This window comes from Manihot esculenta, chromosome 10 (genome assembly GCF_001659605.2).
Source record: "Manihot esculenta cultivar AM560-2 chromosome 10, M.esculenta_v8, whole genome shotgun sequence".
NCBI lineage: Eukaryota > Viridiplantae > Streptophyta > Magnoliopsida > Malpighiales > Euphorbiaceae > Manihot > Manihot esculenta.
In genome coordinates this window covers 28,878,144-28,902,609 of record NC_035170.2, presented here as the reverse complement: position 1 = coordinate 28,902,609, position 24,466 = coordinate 28,878,144, and the positions used below count along the sequence as shown (strand labels likewise).

At 33.4% G+C, this 24,466-nt stretch overlaps 3 protein-coding genes and 4 non-coding genes across 13 annotated transcripts; 6 read left to right on the top strand and 1 right to left on the bottom strand.

Annotated features, from left to right (window-relative positions):
* Window positions 1-279: 279 nt before the first annotated feature.
* On the top strand, window positions 280-353 carry TRNAR-UCG. The gene has a single exon. It is a non-coding gene; the product is annotated as a tRNA-Arg (tRNA).
* Window positions 354-438: 85 nt separating this feature from the next.
* Window positions 439-512, top strand: TRNAR-UCG. Its single transcript has one exon. It is a non-coding gene; the product is annotated as a tRNA-Arg (tRNA).
* Window positions 513-596: 84 nt separating this feature from the next.
* TRNAR-UCG lies at window positions 597-670 on the top strand. The gene has a single exon. It is a non-coding gene; the product is annotated as a tRNA-Arg (tRNA).
* A 107-nt stretch (window positions 671-777) lies between these two features.
* TRNAR-UCG lies at window positions 778-851 on the top strand. Its single transcript has one exon. It is a non-coding gene; the product is annotated as a tRNA-Arg (tRNA).
* Window positions 852-928: 77 nt separating this feature from the next.
* On the top strand, window positions 929-5,800 carry LOC110624826 (cleavage and polyadenylation specificity factor subunit 3-I). Of its 6 annotated transcripts, none has more exons than XM_021770177.2 (6): window positions 929-1,114; window positions 1,586-1,743; window positions 1,855-1,952; window positions 2,695-2,740; window positions 2,827-2,976; window positions 3,985-5,800. In XM_021770177.2, exons 2-6 carry the CDS (start codon window positions 1,594-1,596, stop codon window positions 5,623-5,625), a joined length of 2,085 nt encoding a protein of 694 aa, XP_021625869.1. In that variant the 5' UTR covers window positions 929-1,114; window positions 1,586-1,593; the 3' UTR covers window positions 5,626-5,800. The 6 variants fall into 6 exon arrangements, with proteins under 6 accessions (XP_021625869.1, XP_043816886.1, XP_021625867.1 ...); XM_043960951.1 differs by having other exon boundaries at window positions 929-1,141; XM_021770175.2 differs by having other exon boundaries at window positions 930-1,114; window positions 1,557-1,743.
* A 939-nt stretch (window positions 5,801-6,739) lies between these two features.
* On the bottom strand, window positions 6,740-9,767 carry LOC110624501 (putative pentatricopeptide repeat-containing protein At5g13230, mitochondrial). Its single transcript, XM_021769681.2, has one exon. The coding sequence runs from the start codon at window positions 9,523-9,525 to the stop codon at window positions 7,051-7,053; it is 2,475 nt and encodes an 824-aa protein (XP_021625373.1). The 5' UTR covers window positions 9,526-9,767; the 3' UTR covers window positions 6,740-7,050.
* A 5,234-nt stretch (window positions 9,768-15,001) lies between these two features.
* On the top strand, window positions 15,002-20,445 carry LOC110624932 (uncharacterized protein At4g06598). 2 transcript variants are annotated; one of them, XM_021770404.2, is made up of 5 exons: window positions 15,002-15,177; window positions 16,405-17,160; window positions 17,687-17,762; window positions 17,875-18,001; window positions 19,735-20,445. In XM_021770404.2, exons 2-5 carry the CDS (start codon window positions 16,433-16,435, stop codon window positions 19,941-19,943), a joined length of 1,140 nt encoding a protein of 379 aa, XP_021626096.1. In that variant the 5' UTR covers window positions 15,002-15,177; window positions 16,405-16,432; the 3' UTR covers window positions 19,944-20,445. The 2 variants fall into 2 exon arrangements, with proteins under 2 accessions (XP_021626096.1, XP_021626095.1); XM_021770403.2 differs by having other exon boundaries at window positions 15,003-15,177; window positions 16,419-17,160.
* Window positions 20,446-24,466: the final 4,021 nt, after the last annotated feature.

Here is a 24,466-nt window from a genome sequence, read left to right as displayed (position 1 = left end):
ATTTAATAATCTGGATTCTAGTTATAATATCAAGAATTAAAGTGTATTATGCAATTATAAATGAATGATTAAAGTACATTATAAAATGATAATTAAAGAATTAAAGTGTTTAATAAAAATTATAATTATTTTTAACTTCTTAAATTTAGAAGGGACAATAAAGAAGGGACTAATTTTTGAACGCACTTAAAATATAGGGATTGATCCTTTAATAATCTTAATATGAAAGAATTTCCCTCTTATCTAATTTAATAAAGTATTTGATTGTTGAACATCTGAGACCGCATAGCGCAGTGGATTAGCGCGTCTGACTTCGGATCAGAAGGTCGTGGGTTCGACTCCCACTGTGGTCGTATTTTTGGTCCCCTCTCGTCGTTTCTTTTTGGTTCAACATCATTGCTTCAAGGTAGGAAAGCTGCCGTTTGTACAAACATCTGAGACCGCATAGCGCAGTGGATTAGCGCGTCTGACTTCGGATCAGAAGGTCGTGGGTTCGACTCCCACTGTGGTCGCATTTTTGGTCCCCTCTCGTCGTTTCTTTTTGGTTCAACATCATTGCTTCAAGTTGAAAAGCTGCCGTTTGTATAAACATCCAAGACCGCATAGCGCAGTGGATTAGCGCGTCTGACTTCGGATCAGAAGGTCGTGGGTTCGACTCCCACTGTGGTCGGTTTTTTTTCCCCTCTCCTCGTTTCTTTTTGGGAACTTGCTGCCGTTATTACGCTTCAACATCGTCGCTTGAAGGTGGAAAACGCTGCCGTTTGTAGAAACATCCAAGACCGCATAGCGCAGTGGATTAGCGCGTCTGACTTCGGATCAGAAGGTCGTGGGTTCGACTCCCACTGTGGTCGTTTTTTTGTTCCCCTCTCCTCGTTTCTTTTTGGGAACTTGCCGTTATTACGCTTCAACATCGTCCCTTGAAGCTAGAAAACGCTGCCGTTTGTATAAACATATAGAATGGTTCATATCCTTAAGCCCTAGAATTTAGCTGCTCTCAAATTTTCTCCCCCTTACCCTTACTTCAACGGCATTCTTTCTTTCATTCCCTCTCTCACTGTTCCAATTTCAGAGTTCAATTTATTTCTTTCTCTCTCTCTCTCAGCTAAAACTAAAGGTACACCTCTCTCAGCTAAAACTAAAGGTACACCTCTCTCATCTTATTCTTCCATCATTTTGCAGTTTTCGGGTTATCTCTCTATCGTTTTTGTACTTAATGACTTTATTTTGTATAAATTTTGGTACTTGTTTTTTCTCCTTCTTTTCTTTTCTTATAATGTTATTCTTTGAAATGCTTGGAATTTGGACCTGAACTTGGCAATTTGGGTAAACCGAATTAATGGGTGGGCAATGGGCCGGGTCACTTACTGACATCCCCTTGAGCTCTAGGGTGTTAGGGTTTTAAATCTCTGCAGAATATATCCTTTGAGCTCTCTTGGTGTCTGTGAGTGTTTTGATCCAGGAGTGTTATGTGCTGTATTGCAATTTCCCTGTATATTATAATGGCTTATTTCGCTGTTTAAATAGGAACTTGGTTCTTTGTATTTGCTGCAATTTAGCTTGTTTGGGTTACTCTGGTTTTTGGAAGCTTTGGGAATGGCTTCAACAGGACAATCCCAATCTCTGAAAAGACGGGATGCACCAGTAACAAGAGAAGGAGATCAACTAACTTTAACTCCTCTTGGGGCTGGCAATGAAGTGGGTCGTTCCTGTGTATACATGTCCTATAAAGGGAAGACTGTGCTGGTATGATATAGCTATAGAGGTTTAGCACTTTCTTATGAGATTATTTTGTTTTATATTTGAATAAATAGCTAATGAACGTATTCTTTATTTTATCTGTTGCGGGTGAAATAGTTTGATTGTGGAATCCATCCAGCTTACTCAGGCATGGCTGCATTGCCTTACTTTGATGAGATTGATCCTTCAACTATTGATGTACTTCTCATCACCCAGTATGTATTTCTTTCTCATATTTTAGCTTAATTTAGTTGCTTATCTTGGGTCATTTTTCATTTGCTGCACCAGAGGATGATATTTTAAGTTTATATAATTGATTTCTATTTCTTGTTAGGGTGTGTGCTAGTGTCAATAATTTAGCTAACATAAATTAGTCATTGGCAAAAGGGTTCCTTCTCATAGTGACTATGTTGAATGAAACTTAGTACTGCACTATGCCTTTTGAGGATGACACTTTATTTTTCACATGAATGAATATTTGCTGGATGTAATGCGATTTTGATGTAACAATTGCATTAGATACTTAGTTCCATGAGAATATGTAAAAGCAAAGATGTACAAGGGTCTCAGAATTAGAATATGTATGTATGTATATGTTTATGTATGTAAGTGTTGTGTGCTTGCTCATTGGTTTTGTTGCCTCCCCTAGAAGCTAGGCATATGAGGTTGGAAGAGTTAGTAGTGGACAGGTAGAAAACTTGGGTGAGGTGTAAAGTTTTATGGAAGCTAATTCTTTTGGAATAGCACTTAGCCCCCCCCCCCCTCCCCCGTGGCCGGAAAAAAATCTCCCTTCTTTATTCATCCCTTTTTTTATTCAATTTGCAGTTTCCAGATCCACTTTCTGCCTTTGCTTTCTGAATCAAAATTCTTTTTTCTTCTCTTTCTTTCCTCCCTCATCCTCGTCTCTAATCTCTATCTTTGCCACTTAATAACTATAGTGATACTTTTTTCTTGTAGCTTTCACTTGGATCATGCTGCATCTCTGCCTTATTTCTTGGAGAAGGTTTGATTTGTTCTGGATGATTTAGTATGAGTTCCCTTGTACAGGTTTCTTTATAGTTAAACTAATATTTATATACTTCCTATCAGACCACATTTAAGGGCCGTGTTTTCATGACTCATGCAACGAAGGCCATCTACAAGTTGCTTTTAACAGATTATGTTAAAGTCAGCAAGGTTTCAGTTGAAGACATGTTGTTTGATGAACAAGACATAAACCGCTCCATGGATAAAATTGAGGTTTGTGTTCTCTAGTTGTTATCTTCTTTTCTTCTTTTCCCCCTTTTCTCTTTTGGTTTCCATCCATCTCTAGGCAGTATCCTTTCCCAATTCTGTTGTGATACGTTCTAAAATTACCTTGCAGCAAGCCAGTGCTTGAGTTTTATTTGGCTGTGCATGATGTTGTCTCCCTGAGTCACGACTTCAACATGTTGGCCATTGTTCCTTAGCGTTCCATCTATTCTTATGTTGTTTCTGTTTATGTCAAATTGATTCCACATTGCAGACAGTAGATGAAAGAAATACGGGCATTATAATATGGGAGTTGATTCGTATCTTGCAAGTTTTATACTCCTTATTATGAATCTTTTAGCTTGAGAGTATATTTGGGATTTATTACTTGCTTGGTTTCTCATTTGGTGTCCAGAAGTTTAAATTGTGAACTTAGCCTAAAGTTTTGTGTCTGATATGCATAAATTTTTATCTGTTAGAAGTTTCTGAATAATATTATGCTTAAGGGGGAAAATGTCTCTGCAAATATTGCTTTTTTTTCCGCCAATCTTTGTAAGTTTCTTTTTCCTCCTTCAAGTTAAATTTAGAAGTATCAATTGCTTTGTGATGCCAGAGTGTGCATTCAAGCAGTTGAGTTTGATGTGTCACAGTAATTGATAGTATTCAGGTCATATTGTCAGTGCCACCTCTATTTTTGTGCTTCTAGCCTCTTTTTTTTCCTATGATAAGGAATTTGTGTTCAATACTAATTGGACAAAGCCTAATGGCTTCAGCATTTTATGTGTTTGCGCGGCAAACTTTCATCTAACTATGAATTTATGGCTAGAAAACTCATTTTAGTCAGGTATTAGTAGTCAACCTCAGGTCCTCAACAGTAAGAATTTCATTTTATTTTACCGGCCTGACATTCTGATACTGTTTGCCATAAACTTGTATCTGTCTTGGCATTTTCGTGGTTGAGAATGTGCAATACATATCAATCTAAATTTAAATTTACTCTCCCTCTTGTAATTGCAGGTTATTGACTTCCATCAAACGGTGGAGGTGAATGGCATTAAGTTTTGGTGCTATACTGCTGGCCATGTCCTTGGTGCTGCCATGTTCATGGTTGACATTGCCGGTGTTCGAGTCCTCTATACTGGTGACTATTCACGTGAAGAAGATCGGCATCTCCGTGCTGCTGAGATGCCACAATTCTCCCCTGACATATGTGTAATTGAATCCACTTATGGGGTCCAGCTCCATCAACCTCGGCACATTCGGGAGAAGCGGTTTACTGATGTCATCCACTCAACTATTTCTCAAGGGGGTCGTGTTCTAATCCCAGCATTTGCCCTTGGTCGTGCCCAAGAACTTCTCTTGATCCTTGATGAGTACTGGTCAAACCATCCTGAACTCCATAACATTCCCATATATTATGCTTCTCCCCTTGCAAAGAAGTGTATGACTGTCTATCAGACATATATCCTTTCAATGAATGAGAGAATCCGCAACCAGTTTGCAAACTCAAATCCTTTCAAATTCAAGCACATATCACCACTAAATAGCATTGAGGATTTTACTGATGTGGGTCCATCAGTGGTCATGGCTAGTCCAAGTGGATTGCAAAGTGGGCTGTCAAGGCAGTTATTTGATATGTGGTGCTCTGATAAGAAAAATGCTTGTGTTCTACCTGGATATGTTGTTGAAGGCACACTAGCTAAGACTATCATTAATGAACCAAAGGAGGTCACTCTAATGAATGGACTAACTGCTCCTCTGAACATGCAAGTCCATTATATTTCATTCTCTGCCCATGCGGATTATGCTCAGACTAGCACATTCTTGAGAGAGCTGATGCCTCCTAACATAATTCTTGTTCATGGAGAAGCTAATGAAATGGGAAGACTCAAACAGAAGCTTATCACAGAGTTTGCAGATGGCAACACCAAAATCATCACTCCTAAGAATTGCCAGTCTGTTGAGATGTATTTCAACTCTGAAAAAATGGCAAAAGCAATAGGGAAGCTAGCTGAGAAGACCCCAGATGTCGGTGAAACCGTCAGTGGCATATTAGTAAAGAAGGGCTTCACCTACCAAATTATGGCACCTGAAGATCTCCATGTATTCTCCCAGCTATCAACAGCAAATATTACTCAAAGAATTACCATCCCATTCACTGGTGCCTTTGGTGTGATAAAGCATCGGCTTGAGCAGATATATGAGAGTGTAGTATCCGGGACCGATGAGGAGTCTGGGGTTCCGACATTGCAAGTGCATGAGCGAGTGACTGTGAAGCACGAGTCTGATAGGCATATTTCACTTCATTGGAATGCAGATCCGATAAGTGATATGGTGTCTGACTCGGTTGTAGCTCTAGTTTTGAACATCAGCAGGGAGGTTCCCAAGGTGGTAGTTGAGTCAGAGGCTGTGAAATCAGAGGAAGAAAATGGGAAAAAAGCAGAGAAGGTTATATATGCGCTCCTTGTTTCACTTTTTGGAGATGTAAAGCTTGGAGAGAATGGGAAGCTGGTCATAACTGTTGATGGGAATGTGGCGCAGCTCGACAAACAGAGCGGGGATGTTGAGAGCGAAAATGAAGGTCTCAAGGAAAGGGTCAGGACTGTGTTTAGGCGAATTCAAAGTGCAGTGAGGCCAATTCCGCTCTCTGCATCATAAGCTTCTTCCAATTTTCTGCCCATGTTTCAACATATTTCTATATTGCTAGGATAAATTTTGTTACTGAACTTTAATTCCTTGTTTGTATAGTTTATTACCAAAGCAGATTCATGTCTCCTTTGTTTTTATTTACTTTCTAATCATCAATTTTATCATCTAATATGCTTCATGGTAAGTCTCATACTCTTAATGTGTTGAAGACACTGAACTTTGAATAATGTGGTAGACCATCTGAAGGATTTATATATTTATCAGAAGATGGAACTTTGAATAATGTTGTAGATCAGAAGCTCTGGATCAACCATGGAACAAAGTACTTTCCATCACCTCTCTATCTCGCTTACAGACATTTCCATTTAACCATCCAGAGTCATTGCCTTTTCATTTTGATTCTTTGAATTCATTGTTATTAAGATCTAATAGCCAGTTACTCATATGCTTGGAGACGTCTCCCTGAAGACCTTTTACTTAAGAAAGCCTTTTCATTTTGGATTCAGTGTCTCTTCTCCTCTTGTTATTAGTTAGTTAATTCCAGTTTGCCAGTTGGTCACAGGGAGGCTTTCCTAAGGTACAACTCGTTTGAGAGTCCCTTGTTTCTTCAGTTAATACCTGGCTGCATATTGTAAAAAAAAAATGTTTCAGCTTTTCAAGGTATGCACCTTCTCCCGCTTCTTCATCTTTCCATTAGAAAATTACGAAAATGTATGCATCACCAGGCTTTCACTATTCAGGCTAGTGAATTCAAGGAGATAGTTAAATGTTAGTTATCATTTGGGGTTATATATGCTTTTCCTAGATGCATTTGATCTCTACCATATTCAATAGTGTATAATAGTGAAGTTTGAGAGAGAGAGAGAGAGAGAGAGAGAGAGAAGAGGAGGAGGAGGTGGCGGCCTTTGATTCTAGGATACGCTAGGTGGAAGAAGCTGCCAACTACAGATGTAAACTAGCAGGGCTAAGCTTATTTTCATAAAATTATACAAGATTTCAATTTTTTTTTTTAAATAAAAAATTTGAAAGTTAAAAAAAAAAAAAAATTAAATTCTTTCATTTTAAACAAGAAAAATTGTTAAAAAGGAAACCAATTCTTGGTTCAAACAGAGGGGAAAAGATGTCAGCAACTGATTTGTATCAAATTGGCTTTGACTTTAATTTTGAGAGAATATAATGCTGTGTACATGGCAATGAAACTCTCCAGCCTTTTCTTTCTTCTTTTGTTTTTCCCCTTTACTTTTTCCACATTCTTTGAGATGAATCCCTTAAGGTCTCAGGACTAGATGAATTCCATGAATCCTTCATAGTTCTGGTACTCACCAAGAAAGCAGCCACTGGTGGCCTGCTTCTTATAATTGACATTCATGTGTTTTATCTCGGAATCCCATCCTGAAAGATCTTTGAACAACAAAGAGTAAATTACCTTGATAATCACCAGTAGTCACTACAAGAGCATATTCCATCATGAAAGTGATGAAACCGATTCATATCCCTGATAATTATATCTCGCTGAACAATCTTTGATGTGAACTTTATTGCGGAATGACAGTCTGCACATATTCGGAGATTTTTAATGATGCGAATGTGGCCTGTAGATGGTGTTCTAATTAGACCAAAAGCTAAAGCCAGTCTTTCACTGTGTCCCCACAAACGGCGCTCCTTTTCATCATCCTCGACATCAAGCAAAACAGCATTAAGATTGGGAACATAACCTGCCTTCCTGGTTTTCATGTTCAACCACTCGAGCATCCCATTAATTAACTTCATGTCAGGATGTGAAGTATCTCCCACAGAGAAATAGTGAACACTGCCTTGGTTTTCAATCCAACTTAATCCTGGTTCTTTTTTTACTCCTTTCTTTTTCATACTTTTCCTAACGGAAGCTACGTTTTCCCAGCTCCTTGCCGTGGCATACATGTTTGATAATAGCACATGGGCTGCCTCATCTTGTGGGTCAATCTCAAAAATACGTTGTGCACATGCACTTCCAAGCTCAACATCATTATAGATCACACAAGCCCCCAGCAATGCACGCCACACCATAACACTGGGCTCAAATGGAATTTCTTCAATCAACTTTGCAGCCTTATCAAGATGGCCTGATTTCCCTAATAGCGAGACCATACAAGTATAGTGCTCCATGCATGGTTCAATGCCATAGTCCTGTACCATAGATTTGAAATAAGTTTGTCCTATATCTAACAGTCCTGCACTACTACATGCAGATAGGATACTGATGAAAGTTAACTTGTTAGGTTTACAAGCTGTTTCCTGCATCATCTGAAAAACTTTTAGAGCTTCTCCACTTAGACCATGCATGGAATATCCTGAGATCATAGCATTCCACGAGACTTCATCCCGTTCATTAAGCATGTCAAATACTAAGCGTGCATTCTGAATGCTTCCACACTTGGCATACATATCAATCAAAGCATTGCCAACCACAACATCCTTGTCATAGACAGTTTTCACTGACAAGGAATGAATCTGAACCCCCGGTTCCATTGCTGCTAAACTAGAACAAGCACAGAGAGCACTAGAGTATGTCACTTCAGTAGCCTGGACTTCAAATGCAAGCATATTTTTAAATAATCTTAATGCCTTCTCTACATCACCAGACTGCACATAGGCAACAATCATTGTATTCCAAGACACCTCATTTCTATTTGGTGATTCCATAAATAGTTCCATTGAGTTCTCCACCCTTCTACATTTAGCATACATATCCATCAGGGCATTTGAAACAAATATATTAATGCCGAAGCCAGACTTAAGTACATAGGAATGTATTTGTTTCCCTAAGTCAAGATTCTCCATAGCTGCACAAGCTGGCAGTACACTAGCAAATGTAAACTGATTAGGAAGGATAAATGCTTGCCTCATCTGACAAAAAAGCTCCAGGGCCTCTTTGCTCTGGTTGCTCTGGGCATATCGTGCAATCATGAAACTCCAAGGAATCACATCAGTTTTGGGAATATCTTCAAATGCCCTCAGAGCAGCATGAGATTCTCCAGAGTTAGTATACAAATCAAGCAAGCCAAGACCCACATAAAGATCAAGCTCATAACGACTTTTTAAAGCACAACCATGAATGCCTTTCCCCACATCAAAAGCCTCTAGTCCAATACAAGCTTTGAGCACACCAGTAAAAGTGAAATGATTAGGTCTGAAACCAGACATTCTCATCTGTGAGAAGAGCTGCAAGGATTCTTCAAAATGATCATTCTCAGCATAGCAAGCTACCATTCCAGTCCAAGAAACCATGTCCTTGTAACCGATGGCATCAAAAACTTGTCTTGCACTGTCAACATAACCGCAAATAGTGTAGACATCAATTAGAGCAGTCCCAACAAAGGCATTAGAGTCATGACCAAGCTTACATATGCAAGCATGGATGCAACAACCCAACTTTGGCCACTCCACACTAACTATCAACTTCAAAATTGTAGTAAAAACAAATGGGTTAAGATCATGACCTTCTCTATGTAACCCAAAAAACAACTCAAATGCCTCAACCAACTGAAATGACTGCGAGTAACCCTGAATTAGAGTAACAAATGATATCGTATTTCTGTCAGGCATTTCGTCGAAAATTTTAATCGCATCGGGTAATGCATCCGATTTGACATAGAAGTCGAGAAGAATATTGCGAGCAAACAAGTCTAGGAAATTACCCTTCTTTAGAATCTCACAATGGAGAGCCTTTCCCACAAAGACATCACCGGTTTGGATACAATCTCGAATCATGGCACCATAAGCATACGAATCGAACTGAGAAGGAGAAATGCATGGTGGTTGGGTGAATTGGGCTGCTTCGGCCGTGAACACACTTCGCCGGAAACATCTCCAACAATGCTTCGTGGAATTTTCAAGTGCATTAGCTCTTCCGGAAAATAATCTGATCATGCAGATTAAATTACGACAAATAGCAATTTAACTTTAAAACTTAGATATTTGAGAGGGAAATTTTAAATTCTGTTAGTACTTGCATGTCAAAAACCGGGTAGGCTACAGAAAAACGCTGCGTTTTATGACACAGATCTATGGCACGGTACAAATCACAAAAACGCTGCGTTTTATGGCACGGATCTCTGTAAATTTAGAAATTATCTTGTAACCTTAAGCCTTTTATTAGTGAATTTTATCTTTGAAAACAAATTTTAATTACAGCTTAAAATTTCAATTTCTTGTTGATGAACAATATATTATATAATATATAGATATTTTTAAATTATTTCTTCAATATGTAATTTTTAATTATTTTAATCAATTCAATAATTAAAAATTAGTTGTATTCAATTATAAATTGTCAACGGATAATATTTGATGTGGCACAAGTCAAAAACGCGTTTTATCATATGATTAGAAATTGACGAAGGTCCATACATACTCCCACAACTTTATTTATCCTTTTCAAGTTTTAGCACGAAATTTATTAAAATAGTATTTATGAACTGAGATCCAGAGAAATAGGGTTTTTACAATGAATTCTGTAAAATTTAGAAAAAGATTCTACATAGAGAGGAGTATTTCTCCTTTTATATGTTTTCTTTAGTCTGCTAGTGACTTGCCAACAGAACGAGTATCATTAGACCACCTGTCCCTGCTATGCTGATACGGACGTACGAGGGAATCAGATCTCTGCTTCATGTGTAACGGCCTCTGATTCTATCTGTGCGAGTGTAGGCGGGTCTACGAGGCGAATGGATGAATCCTTCTTCGGGTTCCGGGTTGGGCCGGAGGATAGGAACAAAGCTGGGCCCAAATGGAATCGGCCCGAGGTGCAGTGAAGACGAGGCCGGCCTGCTGGAGAAAGTCAGATGAGGTCCGGTTGTGAGGCTGAGCGGACTGGACCCTGTTCGCGTGAGTGGCTTGAGGATTTCTAAGTAATGGGCTATTTTCATGGGTCTGGCCTTAGACTGGGGTGGGGTGAGTCCAGAGGTCACCAGTATTTAATTAATACATAATCATTTAAAAAAATAAATTAATTAAAAATTAAAATTTTCTAAAAAATCTAATCCATCATGAAAGTAAAATATGATTTTTTTAATAGAAAATTTTATATTCATGTATTTTAAATAAACTGAATTTAGATAAATTTTTTTAATAAATTAATTATGAAAATTTTTATAGTTAACAATAATATATATTATAGTGTAAAAAAGAAAATAAATAATAATTTTAAAATAATAAAAAATAAATAAAAATTATGGAATAATTTTCCTCCAATATAATCATTTATTTCATAATACAAATAATTTCTCACTATAAATAAATTCTAATTGATACTTCTTTAGCAAGTTAGTATTTATATATTATAAATATTTTAATTGAATTTTTTTCATTTTAAATAAAAATTTATTTAAAATTTTTTTCTTTTAAAATGAAGTATGCCTAACAAAGAATAAAAATTAATTAATTATGATTTCATTTAAAACTATCTATTTTACAAGAAAAAAGATACAAATAAATTCTTATTTAATCATGCATATATAATTTTAATTTATTTGAAAATTAAATTTTTTAAATTAAAAAATTGAATTAATAATTAATATAAATACATATTCTTTATTTTATTTCTCAACAACAATCTTCTTTAAGATCAACTAAAATTTATTAAATTAATATTACCTTTCTCTCACAATATTTATCCATAATATTTACGCTTTAAATTTTATGCATTTAAATTAATAATTTTAATTTTTTAAAAATTATAATAATTTATCTAAAATATATAATATTATTTTTATATATTAATATTAAATAACTTAAAAACTAATAAAGTTATATATGAAAAATAAAATTATCTTGCAATTCTCAAAATTATATAATTTGAGACAAAATAATTTTTGAAAACGATAAATATTGGAGAAGGAGATAATAGTTCAATAGTTTCAGTCATCTCAAATTTTCAATATCTTCTTTTATAACATAATTTATAGTATAGTCCTTGAAATTTAGTAGAATTTATAATTTAATTCATACTATTTAATAATAAATAATTTAGTCTTTAAATTTTTATTTTATTAATAAAATAACTCTTTTATTAAATTTACCATTAATCTATTATTAATTACAAAAATCAACACATATTAATAGATTAAATTAATATAAATATTAAAACTATAAGTTTTAAATTATTATAAATTTTTTAAAAATAAAAATTAGGGATTGAGATAGTAAAATTTAAGACTTCTCAAATTTACTCACATGCAATTATTACCAGATTAAGTCAGTGAGTGTAAATTATTATAAATTATTAAAACTAAAAAGACTAAACGATTATAATTCGAATAGTAAATTATTGTAGTCTAATAATAAATTTAACAGAATAATTATTTTGTTAATAAAATAAAATTTTATAAACTAAATTGTTTCTCATTAAAATAATATAGATTAAATTGTGAGTTTTTGCTAAATTTTATAAATTATATTGTAAATTTTTTTAATCCAAAGAGTGGGGTGCCCTATAATTCATCTTGGAGGCATAGGCTTGGTAGATGGGGCAATGAACAAATAAAGCCCCACATCTAAAGAGACATTGAAGGATGTATGTTGGATTTTATATGTATGGAATTTTGTTGTCTCCTTGTGCACTTTATGCTTTTGAGTTGGTTGCTTCTTCCACTTTTTCATTGAAACCCAATTATCCTCAATTGTTTTAACCTACTTGCTCACACTTTACTTGTACTCCAAAAAAAACTCAGCCTTCAATCCAATCACTTTCCTTCTATCTTTCTTTTATTTCTTAAAAGAATCCTAAGAAAAAAAATCTCATCATGTCTTGATTTGGTATCTCATAAACTTGAAATCGTGATCAGGATGAGTCTCAAAATATGATAACACGTGGCTAAAGAGTTTGATTTACAATGAAATTAATGGATTTTATTGGATAAGTGAGGATTGAGACTGAATCGAATTGATTTTTTCGGCTTTTAAATTGTTGAAAGCTTTTTAGGATTTTTTTTTATCCGTTCTCTCATATAATTGATTAAAGAGTATTAATATATTTACCATTTTAGGATATTCTGACGGATTGTCCTTTCGGCTATAACATTAGCCTGCTTGCTCCGAATATGGGTGAAGTCGGAGAGATAGATGATCTATCCTAAATTCTACAACGATCCTTTCGTAAGGTGGTCAAACCGAGGACCCTTTTCATTTTTGTACACATGTCACAATCTTTAAGGAGTGAATTATTATTATGTTATCGATATTTATTAATTTTTTTTTATATTTATTTTTATTTACAGTAAGATAGATAATCATAGCATAAAATTTTTTATTACACTCTGTTAAATTTGAAAACCCTTTAGATCTATTTTGTTATTGAAGTGCTTAATCCAATAATTTTTAAGCAAAAAATATAAATATTTTTGCATTTTGTTGGTCAACACTTTTAATTTTATCTAATTTTATATAATTTCAAAGTTAACTAAAAATATTAACTGAGATATAAATATTGTTGATTTGTGCAGTCTAATCAATATTAAAAAAATTAACATCAACCCAAAATTATTTTAATTTTTTTATGCTAATTATACATATCAACAAAATTTATAACTCAAAAATAAACTATTAACTATAATTAATACTAATATTTGAAATTAAACAAAATTAAAAATATTGACTATAATTGATAAAATTAAAAAAGTTGGACTATTTCAACCACTTTCACTAGTTTTTAATAAAAAAATACTTAGGGATGAACAAATTAAACCGAAAAAAATCAATTGAATTGAAATAATTTAAAATTTTAATTCAATATTTTATTTATTTTAATTCAGCTTAATTTTTAATTTTAAAAATTTTAATTATTTTAATTTAATTTAATTTTAATAAAAATTTTAAAAAATTAAACCGAATCAAATTATATAGTAATAATAATATATCATTTTTTATAATAAAAAAAATACTATAATTAAAATTAAAATTAAAATATTTTAATTAAATTTTAAAATATTAAAAATAAAATATAAAAAATAAAAAATATATTAAAAAAATTAATTTAATTTAATTTTCACAATTATTAAAATTTTAATTTTTTATTTATTTAATTCAATTTAATTTTAAATTAAATTATTCATTCTAAAAAAACTGATTTTATAGAAAATTTGATTGTGTTTTCCTGTATAACACGTAATCCATCAAATGACAGACATTTTGGCTGTTATAATCACTATTTCAGCAAGTAAAAGCAATCCAACTGTCATTGACAGCTAAGATAGCTTAGAGCTTATTGGTCCCTTTTATATCAATTACCATTTGTGGACCACTATTTTATGACATAAAAAAAAGTTTCCTTTATTACCTTTTTTAACATTTTATTATTTTTTAAATTTAATATATATATTATTTTTTTATTGCAAATTTTCAATTTATTAATCTAATAAATTACTTGGGAACTATCAATAAATATCTGAGCTCTTACCAATAGGATGTTTCCAATATATCTTGCATAATTTTTGTAATAGATGATGCCCTACTACTTGTGATAAATAATGAAAGAATACATTATAATTTAAAGTTGAATATTCCATCTCCAAATCAAAAGGAGAATTCTATGAAAACGAAGTTATAATTTTGCTATTTCAACTTTGGCCCCTTAATTTTCAATTTATCTCCAATTTACCTCTTCAAAAATAGATACATTTAATAGAGATAAAAAAATTTAAAAATAAATTGTTATTATTAATGTTTTGAGATTTAGAAAATATGATTTTCGGTGATTGTGTAAACTTAAATTGAAAATAAGATTCTCCTTCTCTTTTATCATTTTTTCTTTTGTCTATTAGTCTAATCACGGATATGTCAAAATTTCTCTCTATATTAGATGGCTATTTAATTCTCCTGGCGCGCATACGGATGAAACTGCGATTTAGACTGGATCCGTTATTTTCCTTCGCATCACGTCACCGGACTGGATTTCCTCCTATCGGTCCCAGACTCATGATAGGTTCAGCCTACTTCATATGTCCAGATTAAGATTTGCGATGATGGATTGGTCTGCCTAAGAAAAGCCCGATAGATTTTGAATCTGACTTTATTATATGGTAAAAAATTAGGCGGCTATTAATTATAAATATTAAATAAATTTGAGTTTGTCAAAGGAAATAAATTTGAGTTTCCAAAAAAAATTCAATATATTTAAATTCAGATAGAATCATTTTTCCCATGTTGATGATTTTTATGTCCTATAAGGGGCAATTTGTGAAATTTAAATTTCTTTAGGTATATGAAAACAATATATGGTTAATAGAGGGGGACATGTAGTATAGTTGGTTTCATAGGGGTAGAAATTGTAAAAACTAAAATCGGAAGCTTCATAACATGAGAACAACAATGTATATGATTTTTATACTTTTCCAATTAATTTTTTTCGTTCAAGTCCTTTTTCAACCCCAGGACTTCAACGAGAAGAGAGAGAGAGAGAAACACAGACAGAGAGAGGGCTTCATTGAGAGGAAACAGAAACCCTAAGAGAGAGAGCAGAAACTGTCCTCGATTATTCTACTTTTTAATTGCATTCCGAGATCTTAATTCTTCAATCTATAAAAGGTATAAACTTTCTTTTTCCTCTGTTTTTTTCTAAAACAAAAACTTCTTTTTGGTGTTTCAGAACGAATCTGTTTCCATTTTTGCTTCTAATTTCTTAAAGTGAGCTCAGATTCTTATTGGGGTTAGTTCTTTTATCGTGCATTGCTATATTTTGTTTATACATATCACTGATTTTATATCCATCTCCTGTTTTATTTGGACAATCATGCTTCCGATATACATCTGATTTTAAACTGTTCGACTTTTCGTTTGGTTGCTGGGAAAATGCTGGAAATAATAGGGACTTGTAAATTTGAGCTTTTATCCTTCTTCTTCTCCTTCCGGACCTTGATAAATACGAGCATATACTCGACTAAAGTCACTTATTTATTTACTTATTTTATTTTCTCCTTCTCTTGCTTGTCTTTCTGTTAGTAGCTTAAGTTTATGAGAACATCAGGATATACGTGCTTTACTTTTATCTGATTTCCTTTTTTCCTGTTATATTACAGCCTTGCGCTTTCCTTTCTAGTCTGTAAAGAGTATATGCACAAATTTCGGGTAGATGTGGTTAATCTGAAGTTATAGTGACGGTGTGTGGTTCCAACTTTCGACTGAAACCGGTCATTGAAAATTTAGAAGGATTTTGAAAACGAGCACATTCACATATTGTAATCACAAACATTTGAGAGAAAAATTTAGATGAAAACTATTAGAAAACCAAATTCGCTGGTGGATATTGGAGAACGGCCTAGAGTTTCCAGGACACAAACACACACGAAAAATGTACAGCTCATGGAACCAATGTAAAGAGATCAGAGATATGTTGTTCATTTCTTAAAACTTAGTTTCCACACAATATTATTAATTAGGATTAGTAATGGGTTTTGCATAACAGTCAACATTGGGTCGGTAGTGAGCACATGAGTTGCTTTTGAGCTCTGAAGCAAAAGATAAAGGCGTTTTTTCTTTTGGCTCATAAACTAGACTTTGAACTAATTTTATTCTGAAGAAAATGTTGGTCTGTTGGATCAGTGAAATCCCATGGATAATAGTAATGGTTTTCTTGCACAACTATTATTGATGTCCTGTTACATGAGCAAATAGAAAGTGGATATGCTTAAATATAGTTTCTGCATGTTCTTTGTTTATGCAGTTATTATTGCATGTTATGAGCGTATTTATACCTTGAAATTTTTGAGATGATTAGAATTTATATTGATAAATGTCATGCTCTTTCATGATTAGAATTATTACTACAGGTTCTGTTTTGGCTATGGCAAATTCCAAGGACTCATCAAATGTCAGAAATTTTATGTACTCTGGAAAGCATGCATTACTTCCTCCAAAAATTCCATTTCCTAGTGTTACCCCATCATATGTTGATTATGTGCCTAGTGGTGTAATTGGATCAAAAGCTGTTCAAAGGCCTAGAGATGGAAACAGTCATCACCAACGAACATCTTCTGAGACACTTCTCATAGAGGAGCAACCATCTTGGCTTGATGATCTCCTTAATGAGCCAGAGACACCTGTTCGTAGAGGAGGTCATCGGCGTTCATCCAGTGACTCTTTTGCATATGTAGATGTAGCTAATGCTTCTAACATGGATTATGCTGCACAGGATGAGTATAGATACAAAAATATGATGTCAATTCCTTCTTGGGCATCTCAAGACTTTGATTTTTACAAAGATGCTCGACAAGCCTCTCAGTCCCTCTACGCTGACATAAACATGACAAAACAGAAAAATAGAGCTTGGGATTCATCTTTAAATGTTGCAACACGTACTAGTGGGCTTCCTTCTGGAAGGGAGATTACTGTTTCACAGAGCCTGGGCTCATCAGGTGCTCCACAGGAAGCTGATGGTGTTCCAACTTCAGTGCATGAAAAGCAAGATTCAGCTGAATCTGGTCAACACGATTCAAGAAATTCATCTGAAAAAAAGGATAATTCTCATGCTAAGTCTTCAGCATCAGAGACTGATACAAAACGTGCTAAACAGTATGTACTTTATAGAATTATCTTTTCTGTAATTTCCTTGTCCACGTCTTGTTATATTACTTTATGTGCTGCATGGATTAAACTGCACAATACTGCCATTTATTTATTCGCATGTTTATTGTCTAAGAATGCTTGATGCGCTGTTGTTGTAGAGTTATGTTTCAGTTTTAACCTTTGTGATAAGCTATTTTTTAAATTTTCAATTATGTGTTGTTGAAAACTGTCTTAAATTTTAGGTCTTATAAGAGGGACAAACTGGCGCATGCATGAGAAAGAGTAACAACTCCTATCCTAAATAACAATTTCTGCTGTTTTTCACCCTAATTATTTATGTCCTACTCAAGTTTTAGGCTTGTGCTTCTGTTCGTTCTTTTTCAAGTATCATGGCTTTACTTACTTTTGTGGTTTTAAATACTTATATTTTGTAAAAAAGCCTAATACACAAATATGCATAGTTGAAAACTGTGTATGCTCTGGAATAAATTGAAAAGTGATAAATGGATGCTAAAACTGTTATCCAATGTAGGCAATTTGCTCAACGTTCCCGTGTTCGGAAACTTCAGTACATAGCTGAGCTAGAAAGGAATGTACAAGCTTTACAGGCAAGTATTTATGTCTATAAAAACTAAAATGTTGTATTTTTATAGTTCATGTGAAAGAGTATGTATTTTGCATTACCTAAACCAGTCTAAGTTTACATCTTGTACTCCACAGGCAGAAGGCTCTGAAGTTTCAGCTGAGGTTGAATTTATCAACCAGCAAAATCTTATTCTAAGCATGGAGAATAAAGCCCTTAAGCAACGTTTAGAAAGTTTAGCTCAGGAACAGATTATCAAATACTGTAAGTTTTAGTTCCCAATTTCTAGACTTCTAGATGTTGAACTTGAGTTTGTGCACACTGATGTGTGTGGGAATGTCTTTTCTCTTCTTGCTTTGCCTTCGCACAGAACACCCCTGGAGCCAGTCTCCGTAAGTGGCATTCCTAGTAGCAGTAGAAGTATCTAGTATCCCTAGCTTTTCACTTCGATCTGTTACAGATCCAGCCCCATAATAAGGGTATATTCCTTGAAAATATTATCATTACCCTCTCCATGTTTTACTCTGCAACTCAAATGTGTTCAATTCATACAAGTCATAACAAGGTCACTGTGAGAAGCTCATTTGAGTTAGGTCTACATTCATATCTTAATTACCAGGAAAGTATTGAAATAATGTTTGCCAGCTTCTATGCAGCTGAGTTGAGCCTTGCATTATTTAGCTTGCAAGATATTTTAATGCAGAATACACCAGCCCTAATTTGACTACCTTTTTTTCGTTATGAGTGCCTTGTTAAGAGGCTAAGTTCCATTGTTTCTTTTGATTGAAAAGCAAGGCTGTTGTGCATCTTTCCCCTGAATGCTTGAGCTTATTGACGCATTATAAATTTTCATGTCTTCGTGATTTACATGGATTTCTTCATGAACACACATTGGACATTATTGTTCTGGACACTTTAAGAAGTCAGTGTGGAACAATGATGATGGGCTGGGATATAGAACATCAAAGTTAATGTGTGGAATCCTTTTGTTCATACATGAAGCTGCTGCATGTTATGTAATAAACTTAATAAGTACTGAATCTAATATTGATTGCTAGCAATCTATTTGTTGCTTTTGATTTTACTTGGACTTTGGTATGAGTATCAAATAGAGGTGTATGCCTATCTCTGACTCGACTATTTTTTTTCCTTTTCAAATTGCAATAGATTTTACTGATTTGAAGTGTCATAGCATTTTAAGGTGAACACATAAAATTACTGTGGTTCTTTATCTGAAAACTTGAAGATCGTCTGTGGTTGGATTGTGATTTGTGGTTTAGTTTTTATAGTGATGATGATGCTTCACGTGCTATAGGCTATAGCAAGGGGTTTTTGGTAACCATAGTGACACATGAACACTCTCTCTCTTTTAAGGGGATGAGGTGGAAAGTGGGTAGGTAGGAGTCAGTGGGTTTAGAATCATGTGGAGTCATCTAATTACACTTGTAACTGATAACCATGTTGTGTGTTGAAAATTGATTTTCTGCTTTCTGAAAGCGTAAGTTTCCTCTTCATATATGTTGCTTTTCCGAAAATCTTAGGTATAGAAAGTGCATGAAGGTATTAAAAAAAGGCCAATCTAGTCAGGGGACGTCCTTATATCAGTTCGAAGTCTTAGGACCCTTCTAGCCCAGCCTGAAAAATACCCTGGCTTAGGCTAGGAGTCTTAAATCCAGGCCCACCGCAACCAAGGCCTGCATCTAAGTTGGATTGGGCTTGAAATTTGTATACATCACCTGACCCAACCTGAACTGCCTGATGATAAAATATGTTTAACATTTTATGTTTTCTTGCATTGGCTGGCCAGCGCCCAGTGCTGATTCTAAAAATTTAGGCCTAATTGGACTTGGCCGGCACAATGAATAGGTCCTCAATGGAATTTTGCTTATTGCTTTTTTTATTATTTTTGGTTGCTAAACTTTTAGGTCCTCAATGGAATTTTGCTTATTGCTTTTTAGATTATTTCTGGTTGCTAAACTTTTAGATGATGTTTTCAGTGGAGCATGAAGTTTTGGAGAGGGAGATTGGAAGGCTGCGAACCTTGTATCAGCAACAACAGCAGCAACCGCAGACACAGCAACAATCATCTTCCAGCCATCGTCGAACTAACAGCAGGGAGCTTGAATCCCAATTTTCAAATCTTTCCCTGAAACACAAGGATGCCAATTCTGGCCGAGATCCTGTAACAGGTCCAGTCCGCACTTAGATAAATGAATTAACCAGAGACTTGTTGTGCCACCATTTTGCCACAGTTGGGCTGCCACATTAACCGTCATTATTTTCTCCCTGAGTGGGGTAAAGCCAAGTTCCTATAGTCTTCATCCCATCTCTCTGCCTGATTTGCACAATTTGTTTTTCTGCTATTTATTGCCTCTTTCAATTTGATAAAATTAGTATCTTCATGTGCACCTGGTAGTCGTTGCTGGAAATCTTGTTTCCAGGCAATATGACTTTACCGGAGGTGGTAAAACTTAAAAAGAGGTACCATATTTTGGGCCCTCCTGTATGCTCCCAGTGATTATATTTCAGGAAATTTGTGTTGCTCCACTTATACATTTGGAGAATGAGTATCCAGTATGTGGAGTCAAAAGTAGTGAAGGATCTTTAGGGCCTATTGGATATGCATAATTTGTAATGACCCTTGTCCAAAGGAAATGGTTTCTTGTACAATCTGTTAAATGAAGTTCATGTCCTTATATTTGGATGAATGATTAGTAAAGTGATGGAATGCTTATTTGGTTGGGAGGAAAATAACTTGTAATGCTGCTGCTTCTTTGTAATGCTACTGCTTCTGGTTATGGCTGTTGTTTATGGTTCTGCAATTGATGCTCCTGTAATTTCCTCTGAATTGTCTCCCGAGGGATTGCGTTGTTGCAATGCACCATATCACCTACTGCCCTTGATGCTTACCATTGAATTTAACAAGTTGATCATGACTTGCGGGTAAATCTTGCCCAAGAGAAGACACATTGTTTAAAATTATAGTGAGTCCTATTAAAAATCATGGTAAAATTCACTTTCATGTTCCAGAAACCAGTGTTTTCAGGCTACTCTTATCTCCTCCAAGTTAATTTGAAGGGAAGGATGCTGAGCATGATAAAAGAGAAACCCATTTTTAATTCAATTAATCATTTTAGGCAACAGTTGGTGGGTCAAATCAAATCCATTAGAGCCTCGTTGCTTTACCTGCAGAGTCGGGCTGAGCTTGCGTAAGCACTCCCGACGATGTGCTCCGGTGAATCCAAGGCTTCTGTTTCTGTTGCTTGCTTCTTCTCCATCGGCAGTTGAATTTCCAAGAGGCGATACTGTGTTGTCTTGTTAGGGGTTGCTTTCTGTTGCTTGCTTCTTCTCCATCGGCAGTTGAATTTCCAAGAGGCGATACTGTGTTGTCTTGTTAGGGGTTGCTGTGTCGTCTTGTTGGGCGGGGTTTATTTCAATTTGATTTGGTTGGTTTACTCTTTAATTGATTTGATCTTTGGATTTGGTTTTTGGGTTGGGCTGAGCCACTTGGTGGGCCTTGTTTTCTTCCCTCTGTTTGTACTCTTACTCTTTGAACCTTGGAAATAATATACTTATGTTTATGCATGGTAAAAAAAAAAGTCAAATTCATTTCAATTTTTAAATAAAATATATTTTATATTATTTAATATTAAAATAATACTAGAATCTGTTTATATTCATATAATTTAATTAATCATTATGTAATATATATTTTTAATTTATAGTTTATATTTAAAATTTTGAGATTAAATATTTAAATTTTAATTATTTAACACATAATATGAAATTTTATAAAATATTATTTTTCTATTTTCATTATTATTTATACGAACAAGTATCTAATACTTATAATTTGAATTTGATTTACACATTATTTTCTAAATTTGAATTGAATCCAAACTCAGGTATCTACCACTTGCACCAATCTCAATAAGGTCCAACTTCCAAGTTTTAGAACTCAGCCGTGGGTTGGCCCAGCGAATTCGACAAAACAAATAAAATAACATATATGGAAATCTGCAAGCTCGATCCACCTCAGATACAGGCCTTGATTCGTCAGGGGTTGAAGACCTCTACTCTGTGCCCAACCTTTCATATTTTTTAAGGTAACTTATACCATGAATTTTAGTATATTTAAGGCAGCGATATTTATATTTTAAATTTTTTCATAATCGGTCCATCCAAATAAAAAGTTATTTCATCCGTAATTTCAATAGTGAACAAATCATAGAGAAAATGAATATTTTAAATATTTAATATACTCTTATAAACACTTAAATCCTTACTGGCATGGGTGACACATTTTATATTACGTAAATTATACTTTAATACCTAACTTTTAGCGTCATTAACATATTAGTTCATATATTTTTAAAACTGAATCTTTCGATCCTCGATATTTAATCCATCCAAAGTTACTTTTTTTTTTCATCCATTATAGATATTAGTTTGAAATTAGTTAGTTATTAAACTTTTGAAAGAAAAATTACAATTTATTTAAAAATTATTTGATATCACTTTAAAATAGCTGAAATTGTAGGTATGTTTTAAAAATTTTAAAAAGTATTTTAATGAACGAAAATTAAAGAATAAAATTTAATGGAGACCTACATGTTCTTTCATATGAAAAAAATGATAAAAAAGTTTACATTTTAATAGTTGAAAAAAAAAGGATGAAATCCTAATTTCTTAATATTTTTAATTTAAAAAGGGATAATAACTACATTTTTCATGTTTTTAATTGTAAAAAATGGATTGATTGTAAAGGGAAAGGGATTTAAGTATCTTATTTTAAAAATATATGAATTAAACTGTTTATTATGCTAAAATTTAAAGATTAAAGTGTAGTTTACCTATTGAAAAAGAATAAAAAAAATATTTCTACATTTTTAATGGCAAAAATATTTTTGCCAGAAGGACCTCCCATTTAAACAGACTAATTATATAAGAAAGTGTTTGATTTTTAAAATACATAAATTAATCTACTAATTATGCTAAAATTTAAAAATTAAAAATACTTATAATTTTAACTATTTTTAAGTAATATTAAGTAATTTTTGAATAGATTATAAACTTTTATAAAGGGTATTTTAAGAAGAAATTATATTTTTAGAATAAATTTAATTATTCAATAATTTTAAACTAATATTTATAATGGATAAAAGAACTGTAATTTTTTAAAAATTTAATTTTAAAAATATAAAAACTGATTCATCAATTATGCTAAAATTTAAAAATTAAAATATAGTTTACACTTATATAAAATTTTTATTTAAATTAAAAAAATTTAAATATCCATAAAAATATTTTAAATATTTAAAATATTTATTCTCTATTTAAACTGTTGACTAACAAAATTATAAATAAGATAACTTTTGATTTAGACAAAATAATTATATAGAAATATAAGTATTTGATTTTAAAAATGGAAAATTACTTTGTAGTCCCTGAGGTTTAACGTAATTAACACTTCTGTCCCTCTATTTTGGCGACCCAACACTTAAGTCCCTCACTTTCTTTTCTGTCCAATTTCGTAGTCCTTCCGTCCAAAATAGCCGTTTGGGACACGTAAATTGACAAAATTAACCCTCTTCTTCTTCTTCTTCCCCTTTCTGCAACTTCTTCTTCTTCTTCTTTCTTCTTCTTCTTCTTTCTTCTTCTTTCTTCTTCTTCTTCTTCTTTCTTCTTTCTTCTTTCTTCTTTCTTCTTTCTTCTTTCTTCTTTCTGCAACTTCTTCTTCTTCCTTCTTCTTCCTTCTTCTGCAAGTTCTTCCTCTTCTTCTTTTTCTTTCTTCTTTCTTCTTTCTTCTTTCTTCTTTCCTCTTTCTTCTTTCCTCTTTCTTCTTTCTTCTTCTTCTTCTTCTTTCTTCTTCTTCTTCTTCTTCTTCTTCTTCTTCTTCTTCTTCTTCTTCTTCTTCTTCTTCTTCTTCTTCTTCTGGGATTTCACATGGAGAGAAGGGCATTTTTGGAAAAAATTATCACATCTCACCTTTGACTCTTTGACCAAACGGTTTAAATGGACGGAAGGACTACGAAATTGGACGGAAGCGAAAGTGAGGGACTTAAGTGTTGGGTCGCCAAAATAGAGGGACAGAAGTGTTAATTACGTTAAACCTCAGGGACTAAAAAGTAAATTTCCCTTTTAAAAATATTTAATTACTAATCTGTTAATTATATTAAAAATTTAAAAATTAACGGGTAATTTATTCTAAAATAAAATCTCATTTGAAAACTACCCCTATCCTAGTTATATCTCAAGCCATTTCCTCCAACCAAAAACCCTAAAAGATTAAAATTCAAGTGAAGAAGCCCTATGACTGCTAGTGGCTTTACTATAAAATATTTGGCCGGGATATAACTTGAAAGATAAAGTATAAAATATAAAATTATTTAAAACCAGAAATATTAAATAATTATTTCAAAAAAAATTTGTCTCTCTATCATACAACATTTATTAAAAAAACAAATAAAATATAAAAAAATTATATACTATAGGGTTTTTTATATTTTTAAATAATAATATTTAATATTTTAATTTCACAATTTTAATTGGATGGTATATAAATGTGAGATTTTTTTTATTTTTATTTAAAAAAATAATAAAATAATAACATCTGGTATTTTATGTGGGTCCAATTGAGTAGACTTGCCAGATTCTTGCTGGTTCGTGAATCCGCCGACAAAAAGTTTCATCAACGGTGGGCCCGTCCGAATCGAAAGGTTCAGAGTT